This window comes from Penicillium robsamsonii (genome assembly GCF_028829455.1).
Source record: "Penicillium robsamsonii strain IBT 29466 chromosome Unknown utg000002l_segment0_segment0, whole genome shotgun sequence".
Taxonomy (NCBI): Eukaryota; Fungi; Ascomycota; class Eurotiomycetes; order Eurotiales; family Aspergillaceae; genus Penicillium; species Penicillium robsamsonii.
In genome coordinates this window covers 2,301,680-2,324,160 of record NW_026643220.1, presented here as the reverse complement: position 1 = coordinate 2,324,160, position 22,481 = coordinate 2,301,680, and the positions used below count along the sequence as shown (strand labels likewise).

At 50.5% G+C, this 22,481-nt stretch overlaps 1 protein-coding gene across 1 annotated transcript; it reads right to left on the bottom strand.

Annotated features, from left to right (window-relative positions):
• Nucleotides 1-332: 332 nt before the first annotated feature.
• On the bottom strand, nucleotides 333-18,868 carry nrps1 (uncharacterized protein; the record flags this gene model as incomplete). The annotated part of the gene is made up of 8 exons (XM_057228396.1): nucleotides 333-3,014; nucleotides 3,064-4,679; nucleotides 4,728-5,388; nucleotides 5,440-5,819; nucleotides 5,870-17,465; nucleotides 17,539-17,838; nucleotides 17,894-18,310; nucleotides 18,386-18,868. 8 exons carry the CDS (start codon nucleotides 18,866-18,868, stop codon nucleotides 333-335), a joined length of 18,135 nt encoding a protein of 6,044 aa, XP_057087737.1.
• Between the last annotated feature and the right edge of the window lie 3,613 nt (nucleotides 18,869-22,481).

Sequence of the window (22,481 nt, the reverse complement as noted above, 5' to 3'; positions counted from 1 at the left end):
TCAATATACAAATTTCCGCGTAATTGAGTATGACAAAGAAGCAGCAAGCACAAAAATGATAGGATAAACAGAAAGGAAGATGTAAAGAGCGAACATAGTGAGCATGCCATATGTACTCAATCTAAAAGCCAAGAAATCCAAAGCCAGCAATATAATGGAGATATCAAAAACACAAAACATGCAGCAGAAACATAAAGACATAGGAAATGGCTAGAGGAACAGGGACCCTTTTGGGGAAATTTTCCTTTTCTCCCTCGTGAGAACGACACCTGTATTTTCTTTTTTTTTTCTCTCTATTTTTCTTCGCGGATTCGAGCTCGAGCAGTATAATCTCAAGTTCGACTGGAAATCACGTTGTTTCGACCAGTCAGTCTTCGTGCAATGGTCATAGCCTTCGCCCATGTCTTCTTCTTTTCAACGCGAGAGACAGGATCAGGCGATGCGGCACCGGTAGCAAGAAGCTCTGTTGGGATATCATCCTGGTGCTTAGCGTTATGCAAAGCCAGGACGGCCATTTGGCCCAGGAAGGAGGGGTGCTCAATAAGATCCTCAAGACGGACCTTGAGGCCCTCTTGCTCAAGAAGCCAGGTAAGCTGGCCTAGGTTGAAGACATCACCACCAAGATCAAAGAAGGACGAATCCAACTGGAAGGCAGATTCGTGGGCTGGCTTGTCAGCTTCCGGGTCGACGCGAGCCGTGGTCGTGCGATTGGGTAGGACCTGGTGCCACGAGCGAGAGAGAATGTCCGAATGCACAAGCAGCTCTGCGATGGAGCGCGACTTGAGGTGGGCGCTGAGGAAGTGCTCATCCGTTGGTCGGGGCAGGTCGTCAATTGTCTGGGGCGGCAGAGAACGCAGCATGCTTGCTGAGGGCAGAGAGGCGCTCGGGTTTGCGACGAGGGATTGGGCAATCTCGCAGGCCATGTCGAGAACTTTGGTTGCGAAGAATGGCATCACAGGTCCTTTTTCAGAGTATCCAAGTGTGACATCGAGACCACGTTCACCGGAGGGGCGAGAAACCATGGTTAGGTCGGCTAGGTTGTCATTGACGCCGACTCCCCCCATACGGTATTTGTTGTTGTCAAGCTCCAGGGTTCCCTCGTAGTCGACGTTCTGGTGGAAGACTGAGGTAGTGAAGTAGGTCCAGTCAGGCCAGTCGGTACATTGCTTGATGATCTCACGGAAGCCAAGAGACTCGAAAGGCATATTGGAAACCTGCTGGTCTTGGAGGTAGCGGAAGAGGTCGACACCGGTCCAGTTATCACTGAGCTTCACGCGCACTGGGATGACATTGACGCAGGGGCCAACAGTGTTTTCAATACCGGGCACTGTGGCGTTGCGACCGCTGATGGTCAGGCCAAAGACAACATCGGACTGAGCAGACAGCTTGGCAAGAGCCAGGGCCCAAGCAGCTTGCATGACAGTTGCGATAGTCACATTTCCAAGGGCAGTGGGCGAGATCTCAATCTTTCTGTGAACCTCGGTGAATGCTCCAACGTTCTGGAACATGCCGGTACCCTTTCTGTGGACGACTTGGGTCATGCGAGAGCCCTTGAGAAGATTGGTCCAGTGGCGATAATGGTCTGGGGTGATTGTCCCTGGCAACTGTCGCAAGTAGCCGGCGAAGGGAGTAACTGGAGGCAGCGGGGTGCCTTCATATCCATGCTTAATGGCAGCCATAATCTTCGGCAGGCACACTCCATCGTATTGAGTGTGAGAGAGGCGGACCAAGATACGATGCTGGTCGCTGCCCTTCTTCTTGACAACATAGAACTGCACATACTGCTCGCCTTCGCGGGGGCCATATTCGCGATCTCTCTGTTGAAGGGTCATGGTGAATTCATCTAGAGCGCGATCGGTCTCGTAAACAAAAATGCTGGGACGAATCTTGCGCAGCACGACCTGGAAGAACTGGTCATGGAAGCACACAAAGACTGTGCGCAAAATATCAAACGCAGCGACAACCTTCAAGCAACTCTCGCGGAGGCGTCTCAGATCCAGAGGACCATTGCCCTCCAGATAGAAGTAGTTGAGCATCCATCGGGACTTGAACAGAGTTGCCGTCAGAGACATCGCCTGGAAGTCGGTGACAGGGAGAACATCGGCGATGCCACCCTTGAAGACACCAATCTTAGGACAAATACCGCTTTGCACCGCGGCATCGTCGACGCACGATGGCCTGAGAACCTCGAGGCTCTCACAAGAGGGGCTGGGCCCCAGTGTCGTTGGTGTGATGTTGATTAAATCAGTATCAACCTCCTTGTGGCCACCAGACTTCAGATCGACATTTAGAATTTGCTGAGTGACATTGGCGGCTTGCACTGTTGCCAGCATGTCCTCGAAAACAGGATTGTTGAAGACATCTGCAACAGTAAGGACCAGTCCCTCTTCGCGAGCGGCACTGACCATCTTCATAGCGATGATGCTGTCACCACCCAACTTGAAGAAACTGTCCTGGTGTCTCACCACGTTGGGCGAGAGACCAAGAGCTGTGCTCCAAAGATTCCATAATTTTCTTTCCACCTCAGCCGATATCCCATCCTCACTGGAACGGGAAGTTCCCGAAGAACCACTCAAATCATCTTCTCCTTCCATGCCTAACTGATACCGTGATTCGGCTGTGGTATCAGTGCGACCACCAAAGCTCGACAACCCATCTGTACGAATGGGAGGTACCGACAGTTTTCCTTCTCTCAACATCCGACCAATAATCTCATGAACACGATCATCAATAATTTTCTGAATAGTAGTGCTATCAATTGCATCGCCAGTAGACTTTGCCTTTTCAGCCAGTGTCGTTTGGGAGTGATCCCAATTCACTGACTCGGGTTCAGCCTCGGGAGCAAATGTGGACTGCGACAGGGTCGCAGATGGAGATTCAATGAAGCCAGTGAATACTTTGGCGATGGTGTCAGCCAAAGTCTGCGCCTCATCGTCAGACACAATATCGTTCCAGTATCTCAAAAGAATACCCTCCTGGCCCCGGGCAATCTCGACGTTTACAGTAACCGCATACTGAATTTGGTTAGTATCTAAGACAAAATATTATAGGATTGGTGCTCACCTCGCTGGGATCATGTGCGTGCTGAAGATCGAAGGACAATCCCTTGTCCTTGGGACCACCCGCAACAGAGTGATTTTGAATTGACAAGGTAGTATTGAAGAGGGACTGTCCCTGCCAGCCAAGCTCATGCTGGATGCTCGCCAGAGAGCAGCTTTGGTGGGGGATGCATCGAATATAATCATCTTGAACATTCTTGGACACATCCGTCAGTGTTTGCTGGTCAGAGAACTGGACTCGACAGCAAAGCATGTTAATAAAGATGCCAACCATGTCCTGAATGCCATCGACAGGTGCATCGCGACCGGCAGAAATATATCCAAAACAAACGTCATCTGAGTTAGTGAATTGTCGTAGGACTATTGCCCAGGCGGACAGGGTCAAGTTGGCGAGAGTCACAGAGCTGCGCTCGCAGAATTTAAGCAGCTCGGGGAATCGCTGGAAGTTCATCATGACACCCTTGAGTTCCCTCTTGGCTTCGAACCCAGCCGTGGGAGCGAGGTGACATGGGTGAACTCCCCCGAGGTATTGCTTCCAGTGACCGAGAGCATCACTCTGGCTCTGAGTTCTGATGAACTTGATGTAGTCGCTGAAGCGAGGTCCTGAGCCCTCGGCAATCTTTCTCTCGTAGGCGAGAGTTAAGTCACGGAGGAGTACATCCACCGAGCCACCATCGATAATGGCATGGTTAATCTCCAGCTTCAGGATCACACGTCCGGTGTTTGTTCTGCAGACGGTCATTTGGTGAGAAAGCTTCGCTTGTCGTATCGCGTTCAGGTCACGAAGGGATACAGCAGCCAACTTCTCCTCGGCCTGTGAGTCTTGACATTCCACGCGAAGGATATTGTCTCGAAGGTCTTTGAGCACCAGTTGATCGAAAGATCCACCAGTGTAGTTGCTATCAATGAAAATAGTTCTTAGGACAGGATGACGCTCGACGAGGGCTTGCCACGCGCGAGCGACTCGTTCCGCATCGACCTTTCCAGATTTGCCATCCTTGATCTCAAACACAGTATGGAACATGTAAGCATTAGGATCGCGGAGCTGGCTGAGCAAGAGGCCCTCCTGCATGGGAGAGCAGGGGTAGATGTCCTCCACATGATCCTTGTTCCGAATGCCAGCCTTGCGGAAGGTGCTCGTGGTGAGCATCTGGAGGTCATGATAGTTGATTGGCAGCAGGGGGTAGTCGCTGAGAGTGGGCTCGGGAGTAGCCGCCTTTAGTGTGAGGATATCCTTCTCGAGAGTCTGTTTGCACTGGAGAATCCAGCGGCGAATTGAGCCCTCATGTTGCATTCTGTTGCTGTAGGTGAAAGCAACATTGAGGCGTTCCTTGATAACAATGGCAGACACTTCGAAGAGAGCAAAACGAGCAGTCTGGGGGCCCATATCACCTGCAACAGCAAAGTCTGAGCTATCGAAGACACTACCATGGTGGTGGAACAACGAATCGGCTCGCTCAAGCTGCTGCATTTTACCCAAGTAGTTGAAAAGGATTTCCAATGGGACAGGGAAATCGGCAGCCTGGTCCTGGAGTAGGCTCTTGGCAAAGTAAGGACGTCCATTGTCCGCGATCTTGCGTCTAGTATCCTTGACACGCTTGATAATGTCGTTGAGAGCACCTTGTCTTGTTAGCTTTCTATCGGCAAGATGATGTATCGAGAACTTACGAGCTTCCGAATCGACCAGCAAAGGCGCCATTGTAGTGAACCAGCCAACTGTTCTCGAAAGATCAATGTCGGCTTCCCAAGGTTCTCTGCCATGTCCTTCGTTGTAAATAGTTGGAACCTTGCGATCGGTGAAAGTGCGACTGAAGGAATGAACGATGGCAGACAGCAAGATGTCAACAGTGTCAGTCCCGAAGACACTGTGGCAGCCATCGAGAATAAACTTGGTAGTATCCTCGCTCAACGTGAAGGATTCCATCTTGATATCTTCATACACATTGCGCGAGCCTTGCATGCCCCAGTAAGGCAGGTTGGGCTTCTCAGGGGTGAAAGGCAGAGCAATAGTCGCATCGTGTGTCTTGGCTCTCTCGGTCTGCATGGCACACCAGCTTTGAAAGGACAGTGCCTTTTCGAGTGAAAGAGATCCAGAGACAACCAACTCTTCAAGGTCCTGGAGCACTATGCGCCATGATACCATATCAATGCAGAGGTGGTGAGCAACGAGGAATAAGACCTGACCACCGGTGCGAACGTTGAAGAGGTCGGCTGCCAGAATAGGTCCATTGACCGGATCTAGGCTAGTTTGGCTCTCAGCAACCTTAGGAACCATCGCCCGGGTATCCTGCACAGAGTGAACGCGGAACCGGAAAGAGTCATCGACCTCCTGCGAAAATGAGTTAGAGCATGTCAGATTAGGGTATTGCAGTGAGCTTACCGCTGTAGTCTTCTGTTGCCAGGTACCGCCACTAACTTTGCTGAATCGTGCGCGGAACATGGCATGCTGGCTAATAACAGTCTTGAGAGCTCGCTTGAGCACCTCGCCCTCACAACGGCGAGTGATGCGAACAGTGATGCTCTGGTTGAAACGAGCATCACCCTTGTACGAGTCTGAGCTCTGGAAGTAGAGCCTTTGGACAGGCGAAAGCGCAAAGCCTTCACCAGACTTCTCTTCGCGTCGAGAGACAGGTGCCTTGGACCTGGCAGTTTGAGCAAGTTGTTTCACCGATCCGCTCTGCAAAACGTCGTGTAGTGTCAGAATGAGTCCCTGTTTGCGAGCATGAGAAATGACAGCCATTCCAGTAATGCTGTCGCCGCCTGTGAAACCGGTTAGTATAATCACTATTTCGAGATGATGAGATACTTACCCAAGCTGACGAAAGAGCGGTCCACATTGACCTTCTGTAGGGAGACATTCAATACTTGTGCGAAAATTTCGCGGACGATATTGAGCGACCCATTCGTCTGTTCCCTTTCTTGTGGCTTCTCTTCGGTCTTGCCACGCTTGATGCGATCATAATCTGCCATGATGCGCTCGTAGGATGCATCATCAATATCCTCCACCCAGGCAGTGATCTTCTTCCTGTCGAGCTTTCCAGAAACCAACATGGGAAGTTTCTTGATCAGAGCCCAAGTCTGCGGGACCATGTAAATCGGCAGCTGGTTCTCAAGATTCTGCTGGACCGCGACTAGCTCGTTGTAAGCATGATGCTCAAGCTCATTCTCATCAACAAGCTCGCAGGGCTTGTCAGAAATTAGCTTCATATCGGCTGCGACACTGTTCAGAGACATGACAGTGACCAGGCGCTGCTTAAGCGGGCCACTCTTAGGTAGGACGACGATAGCGTGGCGGGTAAGAGCATCCTCAGAAAGGCGATGCTCGATCTCACCAAGCTCCATTCGCTGACCATGCAACTTGACCTGGTGATCCTTCCGGCTGATGTACTGAATAGAACCATCAGGGTTGTAGTAGCAAAGATCGCCAGTCTTGTAGATTCGGCGAGGACCTGGGACCGCGGGCATGAAGTCCTTGATCCAGGCAGGGTCCGAGGTGAATGCTTCTGCGTTTTTCTCGGGATTCTTGAGGTACTCTCTAGCCAAAGGAGCACCTTCTAGTGCAAGTTCACCGACTGCGCCCAAGGGAGTCAATCGATCGTGGTTGTCGGGGTCAACAATCCAAGTGAGAGTGCTGGGGATACCGTAACCAATACGCCCTGGATCACGGTTGGTGGCCACTGTAGTATCAATCACAGCAAAGACGCAGGTCTCGGTCGGTCCGTAGCCGTTCATGAGGTGAACCGAATTGGCCCATTTGGTGATGACTTCGTTAGACATCTTCTCACCGCCACAAACAAGGTGCTTCAGAGAAGGCACGGAGGTGGGCTCAATGATGCTTGCAATCGAGGGGGTGAGGAAAGTCCAAGTAACATTCAGTCGACGGATTGCACCGGCAACATCGTTGAGACGGTCATCCTCGCTAGGAACACAGATGGTACCTCCCACCATGAGAATGGCAAGAGTCTCCATAACAGCAGCATCGAAAGTGAGGGAGGCGAATTGGAATACTCTTGAGGTCGCATCCATGCGAACCCAAGGCGCAAATGCCATGATACTGCTGACCACGTTGCGGTGCTCAACAATAATTCCCTTTGCTCGACCAGTGCTGCCGGAGGTGAATAGAGCATACGCCATATTGGAGGGTTTGACCTCAGTTCGGGGACGAACACTCGACTTGAGACAGCCATATGCCTTGATGGTATCCTTGCTAATAGGGATGACCGTCTTCACAACCCGGCTGTAGCGGTTTGTATAGTTAGGAGTGCATAATATCATGTTCGCACCAACGTCGGCGAGAATTTCCTCGTGTCGCGAGGTAGGGTGAGAAGGATCCAGAGGCACATAGCCACCACCTGCGATGAGAATACTGATGAGGGTGACCATTGCCCAAGCCGACTTGTCCAGGCAGACTGGAACAAAGACTTCTGGGCCAACTCCGCGAGAGACCAAGTAGTTGGCGAATCCGGATGCGAGGTTCCAGAATTCTCCGTACGTGAGATCACCATCCCATGCACACACAGCCTGGGCATTGGGAGTCTCATCACACTTCTCACGAATGAAATCTTGAACGGTCCGTTCCAAGGTGAGGGGAGTACGTTGGTTCCATGTACCAATTTCAGCCTTGTCCTCGGGGCTGATGACTTCCAGATCTCCGAGCTTGCTCGTACTGTTCTTAGGCATGTTGATCAATTGCTGGAGAACATGGGCAAATTGTTCGGTGATGCGCTTGGTCTGCCATCCATTGATGATGAGCTCATCGTGGTGGACAGTGAATGAGATGCTCGTCTTGGTGACACCGCATTCGACGACAAGGGGGTGAGTGAAGAAGTCTTCGCTTGTTTGACGTTTTTCGTCGATCCAGACCTTGTTGTCGAGCTCGCCATCGCCTGGCTGGATCACAAGCAGGTTTTTGAAATCGCAGCCCGTAGATGTATCCTTGTTCAGCTGCCGGATACGCTGAAGACCAGAGTGTAAGTGCGGGATCATCTCGGTAGTCGACTGGTGGATCTTCTGCAAATATTCCATGGTTGACATGTCATTGTCAACCTGAACACGGGTTGGGACAGTGGTTAAAAGAGGACCAGCAATATCTGCAACACCAGGAAGATCGATATTTCTGCCCGACAAAGTTTCCCCGAAGCAGACATCACCAGATGCAGTGTGGGTAGCAATAACGATTGCCCAAGCGGCGCGCATGAGGACAGGGATTGTGAAGTCGACGCTGTTGCGGCTGCGGGAAATTTTCATGCTGTGGTGCTGAGTGTTACCAGCACGCATGGCATCGGGGACCGCACTCTTGTTATGAGGGAAAGGAGTGCTCGACAGGTCTGCCAGATAAGACCTCCAGAAAGCGTCTGACTCCTGCATATCCTTCTTGACCAGGTAGTCAATGAAGAGGCTGTACGGGGTGCCAGCGCCCCTAGTCTGCGAAGCAAAGTAGTTCTCTTCGACCTTGCGGAAGACCAAAGGAATACTCCAGCCGTCATAAAGGGCGTGATGAACAGACCAAACAAAGTAGCTATCAGAGGAGCCACGGGGCTGTACCATGGCGTAACCAGTTAGAGGTGCGCCATTTTGCTTGGGAAGGTGAATCATGTCGTAGGGCAGAGCATCGAAAGACTCTGCTTCGATCCAGGAGATAGGGCCATCCTTCAGGACAACTTGTGCAAAGTTCATAGCTTCGGTGTGGACAATGCGAGTGCGAAGAATTTCCAAGTCTGCAACGGTTTGTTGCCAGGCCTGTTTGAATTTACCGACATCAATGCCAGCTGCAAGGCGGAACGAGGGCTGAGCAACGTAAGCACCGTTATGCTTGATAGAGAGCGTCAGAAGACCTTCCTGCACAGCGCTGCATGGGTAGACATCGCTGATGAGGTCGCGGGATACTTCGCAAGTGTCTATGACTTCCTCCATCAGGCTCTCAAGGTCGACTTTAGAGGGTACCAGGGAGAACTCCTTAATATTCTGTCCCTTGAATTCAGCAGCTCCATCAGACAGGACGCAGCTCTTAGCCAAGTCAATCAAGATTGGGGAGCTAAAGATACTCGAGACCGTAAGTGCAATACCTTCTGCTTGAGCAGCACCAACGAGGTTCATGGCGGACAAGGAATCACCACCTAGACCGAAGAAGCTGTCATCGGCCGTCACAGAGCCGGATTCTAACCCGAGGGTCTTCTCCACAAGGGCCACAAGTTTGACCTCGAGGCCGGTGGCTGAAGAAGCCTCCCTTCTGTCAGAGGTGTCGAAGGTAATGTAAGACTTGAGCGTTTCCTTGGACAAGGTTTGGACCATAGCCCGCAGTCTTCGGCGGTCGATCTTCGCCGAGGAAGTGAACGGCAGGTTGCGAATGGGGAAGAAGAGTCGGGGCATCATGCTCTGAGGGAGGAGGTCAGGTAGAGAGCTCTTCAACTTTTGAATGGCATCCATGTTAAACACAGATATGGGCAATAGCAGTGGGTCGGCCCCAGGAATTGTCGGAGTGAATTGGTCGCTGCTGCCCCCGTTGGAATCTGGATCATGGACAGTGAAGAATGCGGCGAGACCCTTGGCGATGGTACGTTCCTCGGGAACAACGACATCAACAGCGACCTGAGAATCCTCAGGTAGACAGCGGAGACATTGCTGTTCGATCTCCTCCAGTTCAATTCTTTGGCCATTGAATTTGATCTGAGTGTCTTTGCGGGAGATGAAGGCCAGACTGCCATCGCTGTTGTAGCGCACAAGATCACCAGTGCGGTACATGCGATCACTTCGTTTGAACACGCCCTGCAATCCAGCGTGGCGGTTCCAAACAGGGTTTTGGAAGAAAGAGGCCTTGGTCTTCTCCTCGTTGGCAAGATACTCACGGGCAATGTTGCTTCCTTCGAGGATCAATTCGCCCACAGCGCCAACGGGAAGTAGGCGGTGCGAGTTATGCGGATCCACGATCCAGACTCTGCAATTTGAAGCTGTTCCAATGGAGGTTGGGTCGTTGTTGACGCGGTTACCATCCAAATCAACCTTGACACCAACTGTCGCAACGACAGTGGCCTCGGAGGGACCATACGCATTGATGACGCACCGGTCTGACCAACGGTCGATATGGTTGGCGGGCATCTTCTCGCCGCCTGTAATAATGACCTTGAGGGTGGGGACGTTCTTCGGCTCTAGGGTATTGACAATAGCAGGAGGTGCTGCCATGAGGCTGGCCTCCATACGCCGGATAGCACCGCCCAGGTTGTTCATACGTTCCTCCTCGCTGGGGATACAGACACAACCGCCAGTCATGAGAGTCATCATAATCTCAAGGATGCTGACGTCAAACGTGTAGTTAGAGAACTGCAAAGCTCGGGTTGTCGAGTTCATGTGCAGAGAATCGATCATAGCGATTGCGGTGGTGCTAAGGGCAATATGCTCAACCACCGTCGCCTTTGGCTTTCCAGTAGTACCAGAGGTAAAAATAGCATATGCGGCATTGCTCGGGGTAGGACGAATGCCAGACAGGGCCAAAGGCGAATCAGAAAGTTGGGAGATCGAAGTCTGGCAGACAGCGAAAGCTTTCTCGCACAGCTTCGAAACTTTCGTATGGAGTGAAGATGAGCACAAAACAAGTTTGGTGCCAATTTCATCGATGAGCATCTGCAGTCGAGAATCAGGATGGGTTGGGTCAATGGAGACGAAAACACCACCCGCCTTGATGACCGCCAGCTGGGCAACTACAGCCCAAGCTGACTTCTCGAAGCACAGGACGACGAACACTTCAGGCCTGATTCCAATACTGGAGAGATGGCGAGCCAAGCGACTGGAGACAATCTCAAGCTGTCCGTAAGTAAAATTCTTGTCCCAGGAACAAATAGCTTCCGCACGAGGATGAAGCAGGGCCTGCTGCTGAATGAGCTCGTCGGCGCACTGCTCTACTCTAGGAGGTGATGCGGCATTCCAATCGCGGATCTGGCGAACTGACCGATCATGTAACACGTTGATGTCTGCGACCGTTCGATCATAGAGGTTGCGAGCAATCAGATCATCCAACACTTGATCAAACATGTCCATAACATGGCTGGCCTGGAAGGAGGAAAGGGCTTCTGAGGAGTAGTTGAAGTGGATATCGGCATATGAATGCGAGACTTCAGCTTCGATCAAAATCTTGTAAGCACTGGAGGTGGATGGGTCACGAGTACTTTCTTTGGGAAGATTGGAAGCCATGCGATAAATCAAGGAGGTGTTGAAGAGGGTTGTATCATCTAGGCCCAGCTGGTGCTTGACGGCGTCCAAGGGAGCGACGTTCAATGCTCTCTTCTCGGAGTCTCCCTTTGCCTTTTGTAGACACTCTTGCAACTTTTGGTCGTTCTGTACAAGGAAACGGCAGGCTGCAACACCTTCAGCTTCAGATGTTGTCTCCGAAGCTGAGGCGGAATACCCAAAGCATACATCATCTGAGCCAGTATACCACCGGAGAACAACGGCCCAGGCGAACTGGAAGAGAGTTGCAGCAGGGATGCCAGACAACCTGCTGAAGGCATGGATGTTGGCTGTTTGCTTGCTGAGTGTGCGGGTGGAGCGACCGTTGTCGACTGCCTCATGGGAGAGCGCTGGGAAAACGCAGGGTTCGACATCAGCGAGATACTCCTTCCAGAAAGCGATGTTGGCCTCAGAGAGGCTGGGATGCCGGGAAGTCCGGTTACCAGCCTTGGATCCGTGCCAGCGCTTTATGTCAAAAGCCTCGAGGGCACTGCTCGAAAGTGCTTGTGTTGCAATTTTAAGAGCCTGCCGGTTAAGCTTTCCAGAGACAGTTAAGGGGAGGGAGGAAATGGGGATGTAGAAACTTGGAACCTTACTACCAGGAAGACTGGTACTCAAATTGGCGTGCAGGATAGATATAGAGTCTTTCAGTTTAGGTGTCGCGGAGTGGATGACGCAGTCACCAAAAGTGACCGGGGTGTCCGAAGAAACCACAAAAGCAACCAGGGCATTGGGGCTCAGATCATCACATTCCAGATGGACGCTCTGCACAACGCCCTTTTGCTTGTGAGCCATGAAGGCATCGATGCGTGTCTGAGTTCGAATAAGCTCGCTAGCCAAGGCTGATTCATTCTTATGGTTCTTTCGGCCGACGAAAACCAGGGAGCCATCCGAATTGTATCGAACAAGATCTCCCGTCTTGAACAGGCGGTGTTCACCCCTTTCACCAAGCCAAGAAGCGTTGTTGAAGAACTCGGAGCTCTCGACGGACTGGTCACCGAGGTAGCCATGAGCAAGCACAGGACCCTCTAATACCAATTCTCCAACACTACCGATCGGAACAAGACAATTGTGGTTGGATGGGTCAACCACCCACGAAACAGCAGAGGTGCTCTTTCCGATGAGGGTAGCCTCGTTTTCGTCCTGAGAACAGAACACATGGAAGCAAGCAGCCGAGCTCTCAGATGTTCCATACAAAACCTGCAGTTGGACATCGTCGGTCCGCCAGCGGTCCAGAACACTCTGTAAAGCGACCTCGCCGCCCAGGGCAATGGATCGTAAACCCGGAACATCGTTTGGGGAGAAGAAGCTTGCGGCTGTCGGAGTGATGCTAGCAAGATTAACATGGAGCGCATTGATGGAGGTAGCCAGGGTAACAGGGTCAATATCAGCCGGGATGCAGACGCAACCGCCCCACATGAAAGTGCCGAATGCCTCAAGGATGAATGCATCGGATGTGTGGGCTGCGAACTGCAGAGTCCTGGAGACATCGGCAATCGCCATGGTGGTAGCGAATGACTCGGCTCGGGTCATGACAGTTGAATGATCAAGAACGACACTCTTAGCAAGGCCGGAGGTGCCTGTGGTCATAGCGACGTATGCAATGTCGGACGATTTTGCCACGGGGCTAAGGACCTCCTGTGCAAGATACTCGAGCAGGGACTCGCTCACGGGGATGACATATGGGACGGCCTCCTCGAGGACTTGAGCCTTCTCCGGGGAAGCCAGAGCGACTTGCACAGCGTTATCCACAACCCACTTCTCAACCAGGGCCAAGCTCTGAGGTGTGTCAACTGGGATACAGCCACCACCAGCTTTCATGATTGCCAATATGGAGACCATGTTCCACACGGACTTCTCGAAGCAGATGGGGACAAGGGTGCCAGGACTGACGCCGAAGGTGACAAGATAACTTGCCAATCGAGAGGAGAATTGATCCAACTTGGAGTACGTCAAGTTTCCATCCCAAGCAGTGACAGCCAACGCATCAGGGCGTTTATTGGCCATCTCTTGGACAACGTAATGGGCGCACTTCTGAAAGGGCTTGGGAGTCTTGCTGTTCCACGACATGATCTGGGCTCGGTTTTCCTCGCTCAGGGTGTCTAACTGGCGGATTTCACCGTCTATATTCGATACGATGTTCTCCAGGCAACGAAGATAGGTATTTGCCACATTAGCAGCCTGGAAATCGGACAGGGTGGTAGTCCAGTAGTTGAGGTCAATCCGAGCGGTGGTGTCCATGGCCTCGATGTTGATGAAGACTGGGAACTCAGCAGGATCGTGGATTGATCCAACCTCGACGCACTTGATATCGCTGCTGATTGTATCCTTAGAGCTGGGGAGTCGGCGATAGGAGACACCAGAATTGAACAAATTGGTGTCGGACAGCTTCAAAGCATGTTGAATGTCAATAAGCGAAGTGTGGCGGTAAGGAAGACTCTCCATATAGTCGTTCTGGATTTGATGAAGCACATCACTGAGCTTAGCATCATCAGAAACCTTCATGCGACAAACTAGGAGGTTGATGACTGGCCCGATAACCCATTGCACGCCGTCAGCATACACGTCACGCAGGGATGCCATGTAGCTGAAGGAAACATCGTCAGATCCACAGAAGGCGCGGAGAGTGAGGCCCCACGCAGCATTGAATACATTTGCAAGCGTGATTCCGCGCTTTTCACAGACATATTGGAGTTCGCTGAGTCCCCCGAAATTGACAGGGATGGACCGAAGTGCCTTGGGCGGTTGTTGGCCATCGGTGAGGGCGGGGAAATGGCACGGCTTAGCTTGATCTAAGTAAGAGCGCCAGTAGTTTATGCTGGCTTCCTTCGGCGCATCTTGAAGGTACTGCATATAATCTTTGAACAGAGGCTGGGGGGTTTCCTCGAGTCTACCAGCGTATGCGAGCTCCAAGTCACGAAAGATGATTGACATTGAGTTCCCATCCATTGCAGCATGGCTGAGCTCAATCCGGGCAAACAATCTGCCAGTTGGTGTCTGGCAAATAGTGAAACGGTACGCTGGTTCAGGCTGGCTGTAATCCTTGGGGTCTTCGCGGTCAAATGTTGAAAGCAAATCATCTTCCCCTGAAGACCGCAAGAAGACAGGAGTAGCATCATAACTCTTCAGTACGACCTGGCAGAACGGGTCCCGAGGAGTGAGATTCTCAACGAATATTGTCCGGAACATCGCATGATGAGAAACAACCTGCTGCCATGCGTTGACTAGGCGGTCGAGATTTGGGCCACTAGATCCGGTGGGCTTGATCTCAAAAGTGTCGTGGACAGCATAGTATGAGCTATCTCGCTTGCGACCAAGGAGGATACCCTGCTGCATACGAGAGCAAGGGTAGATATCCTCGACAAGATCTGGGGATTCGATGCCCATAGCAGGCAGCTTCTCATTTAGCAACTTGTCCAAGGTAGGGTAGGTCAATGACAGCATGGGGAATGACATGAGAGTCAAACGGGGTGCGAGGGTAGGAAGCTGCTCAGCCAGAGTCACAAGTAGTCTGTGGCATTCAGAAACCCACCGGTGAATACGACTCTGGTGTTCCATAAACTTGTTAAATGAGAAGTTGAATCGGACTTTTCCAGCGACGACCATCGCAGAGATCTCGAATAGACCGAAGCGGGGAGTCTCAGCTCCAAAGTCAGCGGCACCGCCTCCTTGGCCCGCTTCTCCAGCCATCTGATCAACAAGCTGGAACAGACCATCTTTCCTCTGCAAATCTCGATGCTGACCAACATAGTTGAACGAGATCTCAAAGGGGTGGGGATGCTGAGACTCTTCATTGCCCTGCAGGGGTAGGACGCGGCTGGCGAAATCTGCGCGACCATTGTCTGAGACACGACGGCGAAGATCCTTCACTTGGATCAGTGTATCAATGGGATTGTCTGCCTTGTATGCAGAAACGAAGATCGGGTGCACAATTGTGAACCAGCCAACAGTATGCGAGATATCAATGGATGGGTCCCAAACCTCTCTCCCGTGGCCCTCATTGTAGATCGTTGGAAGAGAACGATCCGGGAAAGCTCGGCCAAATGAGTGAAGCATTGCTGCCAGGAAAAGATCAATTGGCTCGGTATCAAGAGGTTTGTGGCATTCCAGAAGAATGGCGTTGGTGTGGGCTAAGTCGATCTCAAACGAGGCACAATCCACATCCCCGTATGTTGTTTGAGTGTCCTTGAGGCCCCAGTAACCAAAATTTGGTGCAGCGAGAGCATCGGTTGCAACCTTTTGCTCAGCACGGAGGACATTGCAGTGCTCATTCTGCAGGCGACACCAGGTCTGGAATGGCAAGGAGTTATCACTCGTTTCTGTCTTCTCGGGGTTCAAGACGATGTCTTCCAAATCTTCCAGAATAATTCTCCAAGAGACAATGTCGACAACCAAGTGGTGAGCTGTCATGGATAAGACATTAGGCTGGCCCTTCACCAAGAAATAATCCACTGCAAGCAACGGGCCAGAAAAGCAGTTGATAGAAGACTGGCTGTCGGCCACATGAATCTTGACCTCTTCCATGCTGCCAAGATTGTGCATCCGCCATCTGTAAGATCCCTTTATATCGCGGGTAATGTGTTGACTCAATGCGGTCGCGGATCCTGTATCCGTAAATCGTGCACGAAGCATGGAGTGCCGGGATACCAATGTTTCGACAGCTTTGCGAAGGGTGCGTTCATCGACGGGTTTGTTCAAGCGGGTGAGGATTCCTTGATTGAAATGGCCTTGACCTTCCCTGCGTACACCGAAGTGAAGGATCTGGATGGGTGATAGGCTAAATGGTTCATCGACAGCTTCTTCGTAAGTCGTAAGGTGGTCAATTGTCTTTGCGCGAGTTGCGAGGTCGCGGATTGATTTGCTGCGAAGCAGCTCTTGTACAGAGAGGGAAAACCCTCGTTTCTTGCAGAGGCCTATACATGTCATAGCTGCGATCGAATCACCGCCGAGAGCGAGGAAGCTCTCATTCAAGTTGAGCTGATTCGGGGGAATGTTGAGGACACGGCTATATACAGCAGCTAAAGCTTCCTCTCTGTCATTGGTGGGCTTAGATGCCTCTGTGCCGAGGATTGCGACAGAGGTGTTGGTCTGAAGATCTGGATCACTCTCCATACCTGCGACCCAAGTGGAAATTCCCTTGCGGTCTAGTTTCCCCGATGGCAAAAGTGGAAGGGCTTCAACACACAGCCAAACCGCGGGGACCATATAAGTGGGGAGGCAAGCTGACAGGCGCTCTCGGATGCTGGGGACAAGCTCAACCTTTTTCGAGGCAGAGACAAGTCGTAGAGGCCGCAAGTCCGAATCAGATTGTTCAGCAAGCAATCCGGTGGAAGCGAGAACTGCGGTCAGGCGTCCCTTAGAGAATCCAGTCTTGGGGAAGAGAACAGAACAATGAGTGACGTTCAAATCTTTGCTGAGCTGATTCTCAATCTCCCCGAGCTCAATTCGTTGTCCGTGAACCTTGACCTGCGTATCTTTCCGACCAATGTAATTCATGGCACCCGTATCGGAGTTGTACCTGACGAGATCACCTGTCTTGTAGAATCTACGGTTAGACCGACTTTCAGGGTCCAAGGTAGTCCAGGCAGGGTCGTAGATGAACGATTCGTTTGTCTTTTGTGGATTATTCACGTAGCACCGGGCCAGGGGTGGACCTTCCAAAAGTAATTCCCCGGGGCAGCCCACGGGAACTAACTCATCGTGGTTATCAGGGTTCACAAGCCAAGTCCTCACACCAATGGGCAGGCCGATATCTTTACAATCTGTTTCAGGTGTGACATTGGAGTTGAGGACGGATGCGACACTGGCCTCGGTCGGTCCGTACCCATTGACCAGTTTGATTCTGGACCAGGTAGCCAGCTGCGATTGCGACATTGCCTCCCCGGCCAGAACTAAACTCTCCAGTCCTGGCACGCTGTCAATTTCAATAAAGCCGATGAATGATGGGGTGAAGCAGGCTTGATTGACTCGCATCTCGTTGATCGTGCTCACGATATCGTTAAGGCGAGCTTCCTCGCTAGGAATACACACACATGCGCCATGAATGAGTGGCGTCAACGTTTCGGCCAAGCTGGCATCGAATGTGTGGGCGGCAAATTGAAGACATCGCGAGTTGCGGAAGATACGCAGACCGGGGCCATGCACCATAGCCCCGGATAGGAACGCGCGGTGCTCCAACAGGGTTCCCTGCGAAACACGAGTCAGCTCATACCAGATATTACAGCAGGAATATATAATTTAATATCCAGAAATGACTAACCTTGGGTTCACCTGTTGATCCAGAGGTAAACAGAACATAAGCCGCATTTTGACTTGTGACACCCGATGCAAGATTGACATTGTCGGCGGGTTCCGACAGAGGATCTAGTGTATCAGAGCAAAGAGGTATTAAAGTCTTCACGATCGGAAGTTTGTCGGCAAGATGCTGGGAGCACAACACAACCGGTGCCTGAACCGATTGGATGAGAGCTTGTAGTCGGGAAGTTGGGTGAGTCGGGTCCAATGGGACAAAAGCACCGCCGGCTTTCATCACGCCAAGCATTGCAACGATGTTCCATTTCTGTAAAGTCAGTACTTAATTCTCATTTAAATGGTTTGGTGGATCCTCAACTCACCGATTTATCAAAACACAAAGCCACGCGGACTTCCGGTCCGACTCCCTGCATGCGAAGATAGCATGCAAGCTTCGACGCTTGGTGGTCCAACTCGGCGTACGTCAAACTTCCATCCCACGCACACACAGCCTCACGATCAGGTCCGCTCAACATTTGATCATGGATGGCGTCGTGAATGCAGCGGTCGTAAAGTCGTGGGGTACTGGAGTTCCACTTGCGGATGCGTTGCCAGTCGTTCTCGGAGAACAAATTAAGCTGGCTAATAGCGGTGTTCTCAGCGGAAAGGACTTTGGCAAGCAACTGCTCAAAAATGTTTGCGATACTCTTCATCTGCTCCCCAGACATGTGACCCTTGTGCCATTCAAGGAAGATGCTGATGTCTCCACGCAGCACCTTGATATGGAGGCGGACTTGACACTGCGCGTGTTGTTAGCTAACTCCACTCTCGTCTAATGGGAATTACATCGCCACTTTATGCTGTAGTAAACTAACCTCGTCTGGAAGGGCTGTGGCAAGAATGGGTTTTGAAGGAGAAGCAGGAGGGTCGTATGTGCGCAGCATGAAGATGGTGTTGAAAGGAAGATATGCCTCGGAAACAGCCTCCGAGCTTCCATGGGGAATCGCATTGTTTGCGCGCATCTTATCTACAATTGCTGAGGTGGTGTCATTGTCGTTGATGGATATGTGGATCGTCGAGATGTTGACGCCCGTAGAACAGTGTACAGATGATTTGAGGGAGCGAGAGTCTCCCTCGAGATGTTGGTAACCGAAGCATATATCCTCAGACCGGATATAGTAATGCAACAAGAGAGCCCAGGCGGCTCGTAGGATTGGATCCAGACGATGTTCGTTCCATGCGGTTAATAACTGCGCATGTTGAGCAACCGTTGGTCTCGTCTTCATCGAGACTGGGCGTTTTGGCCCGTCAACCGTCGAAGCGAACCGAGGAAGGTAGCATTGCGTGGATTGAGCCATGGCGTCTAATGGCCGAAAGTTTCCTTGCTGTCTTCTATTTGGGATTCGTTTCGTGTTTTCCGGTCGATGGAAGGTGTGTGTGTGTGAGGGCCTGAGGTATAAAGGATCAACGACAGTATTAATTCAACAGTGACTCGACTTGAGCGCCCGCGAACTGGGATGGGCTTGGTTATTTTAAAGAGCTAAGTACAAGTCAAACTTTGTCTTTTTCTAATTTCTAAAAAAAAGTATTATTTCCTTAAGACCGCGAAACTCGCCATCTCCGGCCGCCGAAGACTGCATGGCCACGCTCTCCAGGAGCATCCAGTAATAATGCACCAATGGCTTAGATCACTAGCGAATCGCCTATATTCCTTGCATAGAGTCTAGATGAAAAGGAGGGAGGGAGACAATACGTGGATCAGGTGTGTACTTGGCCCCCCTGTGGAACCAAGTCAGACACTTTTTCATTCCTTTTTTATTTTATTTCCGAAAGGATTTCTATATCTATTTTCAACTACAAGAGCCAATGTAACCCTTGGAAAAGGTCGAATCCACTTGAACTAACACCAAAAGGTAGTGATGCAGGGGAAAGCTCTCTACTCGGTCTGTGTACTCCATCTGGCGGATTCTTCCAAGCGAGAAGGCTGCACCTCCCCCGATCACGATCCCTTGCAGTCTAGAACGTGGGTATAGCAGTGAGCAAGGCGTCGGGGGAGTGAGCCTTTTTAGCCGCGAGTGTTGAAATTGGATGGCGTTATTGTTTACTGTTCTTTTTCTCGAGCGTACAAAATCCCAATGCTGACATTACTGGCTTTTCGCTATCCATTTCAAGTTCGCTTAGGGCAACCTGGAGAACAGGTACATATCCCAAATTGGGATATGCCGTCTACCCTCGCTTCCTATTGCGGGTATAGGCTCTTGCTTTCCTCGTGCATCAGCATCACCGCAGATATGCGAACCTCGTGAGGCGTTTACCTTTTACGATGTACACCGACTGATGCACACATGGCACCGACCCCGGAATACTTGCTCCAAGTTCGCCTCTCACCTCCTCTCTGGGAGCTCTGGTGATGGGAGCGCGTGGCACGGATATCCGAAAACTGGGGTCTGCAGTAAGGTGTGACAAAATAAAACATGTTGAACCACGATTTACCGCGCAGTTCAGGCACTACCGCAGTGAGGGTGTCAGTGGCGGTGTCGATCATTTATAGTGATCGTGATCGAGAAAGCTAATTTGAGTGTTCTAACACCATCTCTTGGATGACTTTCGAGATTTGGTATACCAAGAAAGAAAAATATTGATTGTTAGGGGGGCGACACCTAAGCTGCGGTCATTGCTTTCATACTTCGGATATATCCTATCCGAATATACAAGGATATATACTAGTATCGGAGGAATACTCAGTTTAAAGTCAGACTATTGAATCTTATCCCACAGAATACAAGTTGACCTATTTTATAGAAATCTTCTACAAAGTACATCACATAATGTAATGCGAACTTGATGTGTAGGACAAAAGCAAGCCACTAGCGATCCCTACTGCAAGGGTCATCAAGGGATCCGGGCCTAACCGAATCCCGCGACCTGTCGACTTGGCGTGTATTTATATTTCATCCGTTCGGTAACCGATGGATAAAAATATGGGTCTCGAATAATGGAAAAGGGGAGATGTCCCAATTCCTCCGATCGGCCTGTATATACACCGTATCCAGTTGCGTCAAAAACATGGACTCATGTGGTGTATTGTGCTTTGCATTAGAATATTATTGCTTTTTTCCTTCACGGTTTCCTTTCTTTTTCTTTTCCTTTTCGCTCGCGTATAAACCTAATGATTTAGAACGTACATTTGTGCACGCTATTCACACTAGTCGAAAGGCAAAGCCAAGACATAGACTGTACCAATGGGGATATGGGATTTTCCGGCAGATCCACACGGAGGGAAATCCCGAACGGACTAGTTGGCACTTATAACGGGCTAGCCCTAGCTCCCGTTCGGCGTGACGAACTCAACAATAGAGACATTTGACAGGTTAATCTCATTGTCACCGGATACATCACTTTATGTCTCGCTTGGAGCCCTAAAGTTAAAGTGGGAAAATAGCTCTCAAAATAGGTACCGAGATATAGAGAGTACAAACATAGAAATGCTCTACGCCGCAGCATTATTTGGAATCCACTGCACATGTGAGCACTGATGTACATCGGTGGAGAGTATCATGCCCAGGATTCGCCACCCATCAATCTCGCTGACAAGACGAGGGGAAAGTCAAATTCTGACCCCCTGATCAGTTCGGTATCTCGGGAACAGCTTGCTCGTCAGGCACAGTAGGCACAGATCCCGACTCATGCACATTGGTCGAGTGCCCGCCACGCGAACTACCATGTCTTGAAAGATGCACATTCCAGGCTAGTCGGGCTCAGTTGAAATCAGGAATACCGATGACGGCCGAAACTCCGGAGTGATTCAATGTGGGCCATGTCAAACTACTGCAGTTTGGGTAAAAAAGAACGATTGGCCCGGACGAATCGAATCCCTACCGCCACTACCGAGTTAACAGAAGCAAAAAAACGCCATTAGGAGGCGCTTGATTTCTTGATTTTGCAGGATTATGATTGTGACGAGAATTCGCAAAAACCGGTTGGAATCTATATCTCACTACGTATAGTTTTCTCCGAATGGACAAGATCCATTCTTCACCGTCTGGCTTGGGCTTGTACGGTCAAGTAGAGTTTGATATACATAAATATATATATATATATTGTGGGTTTACTGGAAAGTGAAAATAACAAAGTAGATTAAATTAAATTAAATAATAACAAAGATTGTTACAAACCCAAAGCGGCAGATCTGCCATCGTACAGATCGAGGCTTTTCACCCTCACATGAACGCAAAGCTATTTCTCGTTGCCCTAATTCCACACGGGAGACTTAACCCCGACCATTCGCTATTGCAATTCATTGGAGGTCATTGCACTCTAATGATTTTATTTCTGCAAGGTAACACAACTACCTCGTGTTGCTCGGGGTTTACTCAGGATGTCCTTGCTTCCGGTAAAAAGATCTACGGCCAATTGTATCCCCCACATCCTCAAGGGGGCATGGAAATAAAGCTATCCGCAATTTGCCTGAATCAAGACCAATATAGATGACTCATGTGGAGTGAAATTAGAGACCAATCTCCCGAGGTCTTATACTTCAAAAACAAAAAGAAAACAAAACGAAAACGAAAACGAAAAAAAAGAAAACAAACCAAAATAAACCAAAATAAATGCAGCTGAATGGATCCATACTCACCTAGTCCGAGTCTAGATGAACTCACAGGGCATTGCTAGTAATAACTTTGTAAGATGGTTGCATCAAGTGTTGTATTCATGTCCACTTTGATGCAGCCCACCAGTAACATGATAGTTAGGTGTGAGTTCGGGGTCGTTGTTCTCCCTAGATGTAGTGAACTCCTAGAGGGATACAGATCTGATTTAGCCCTATGTACCTTTTTGTTATGATCTACTACACTAAGGCTGAGTGTTGTTATGTCACTTTATGATCTGTCTGATCTAGACCAAAAAGCGGCGAGTTCCCCAAGTCATGCACGTTCTAAACCATACACTCTTTTGAATTCTAATACCCCG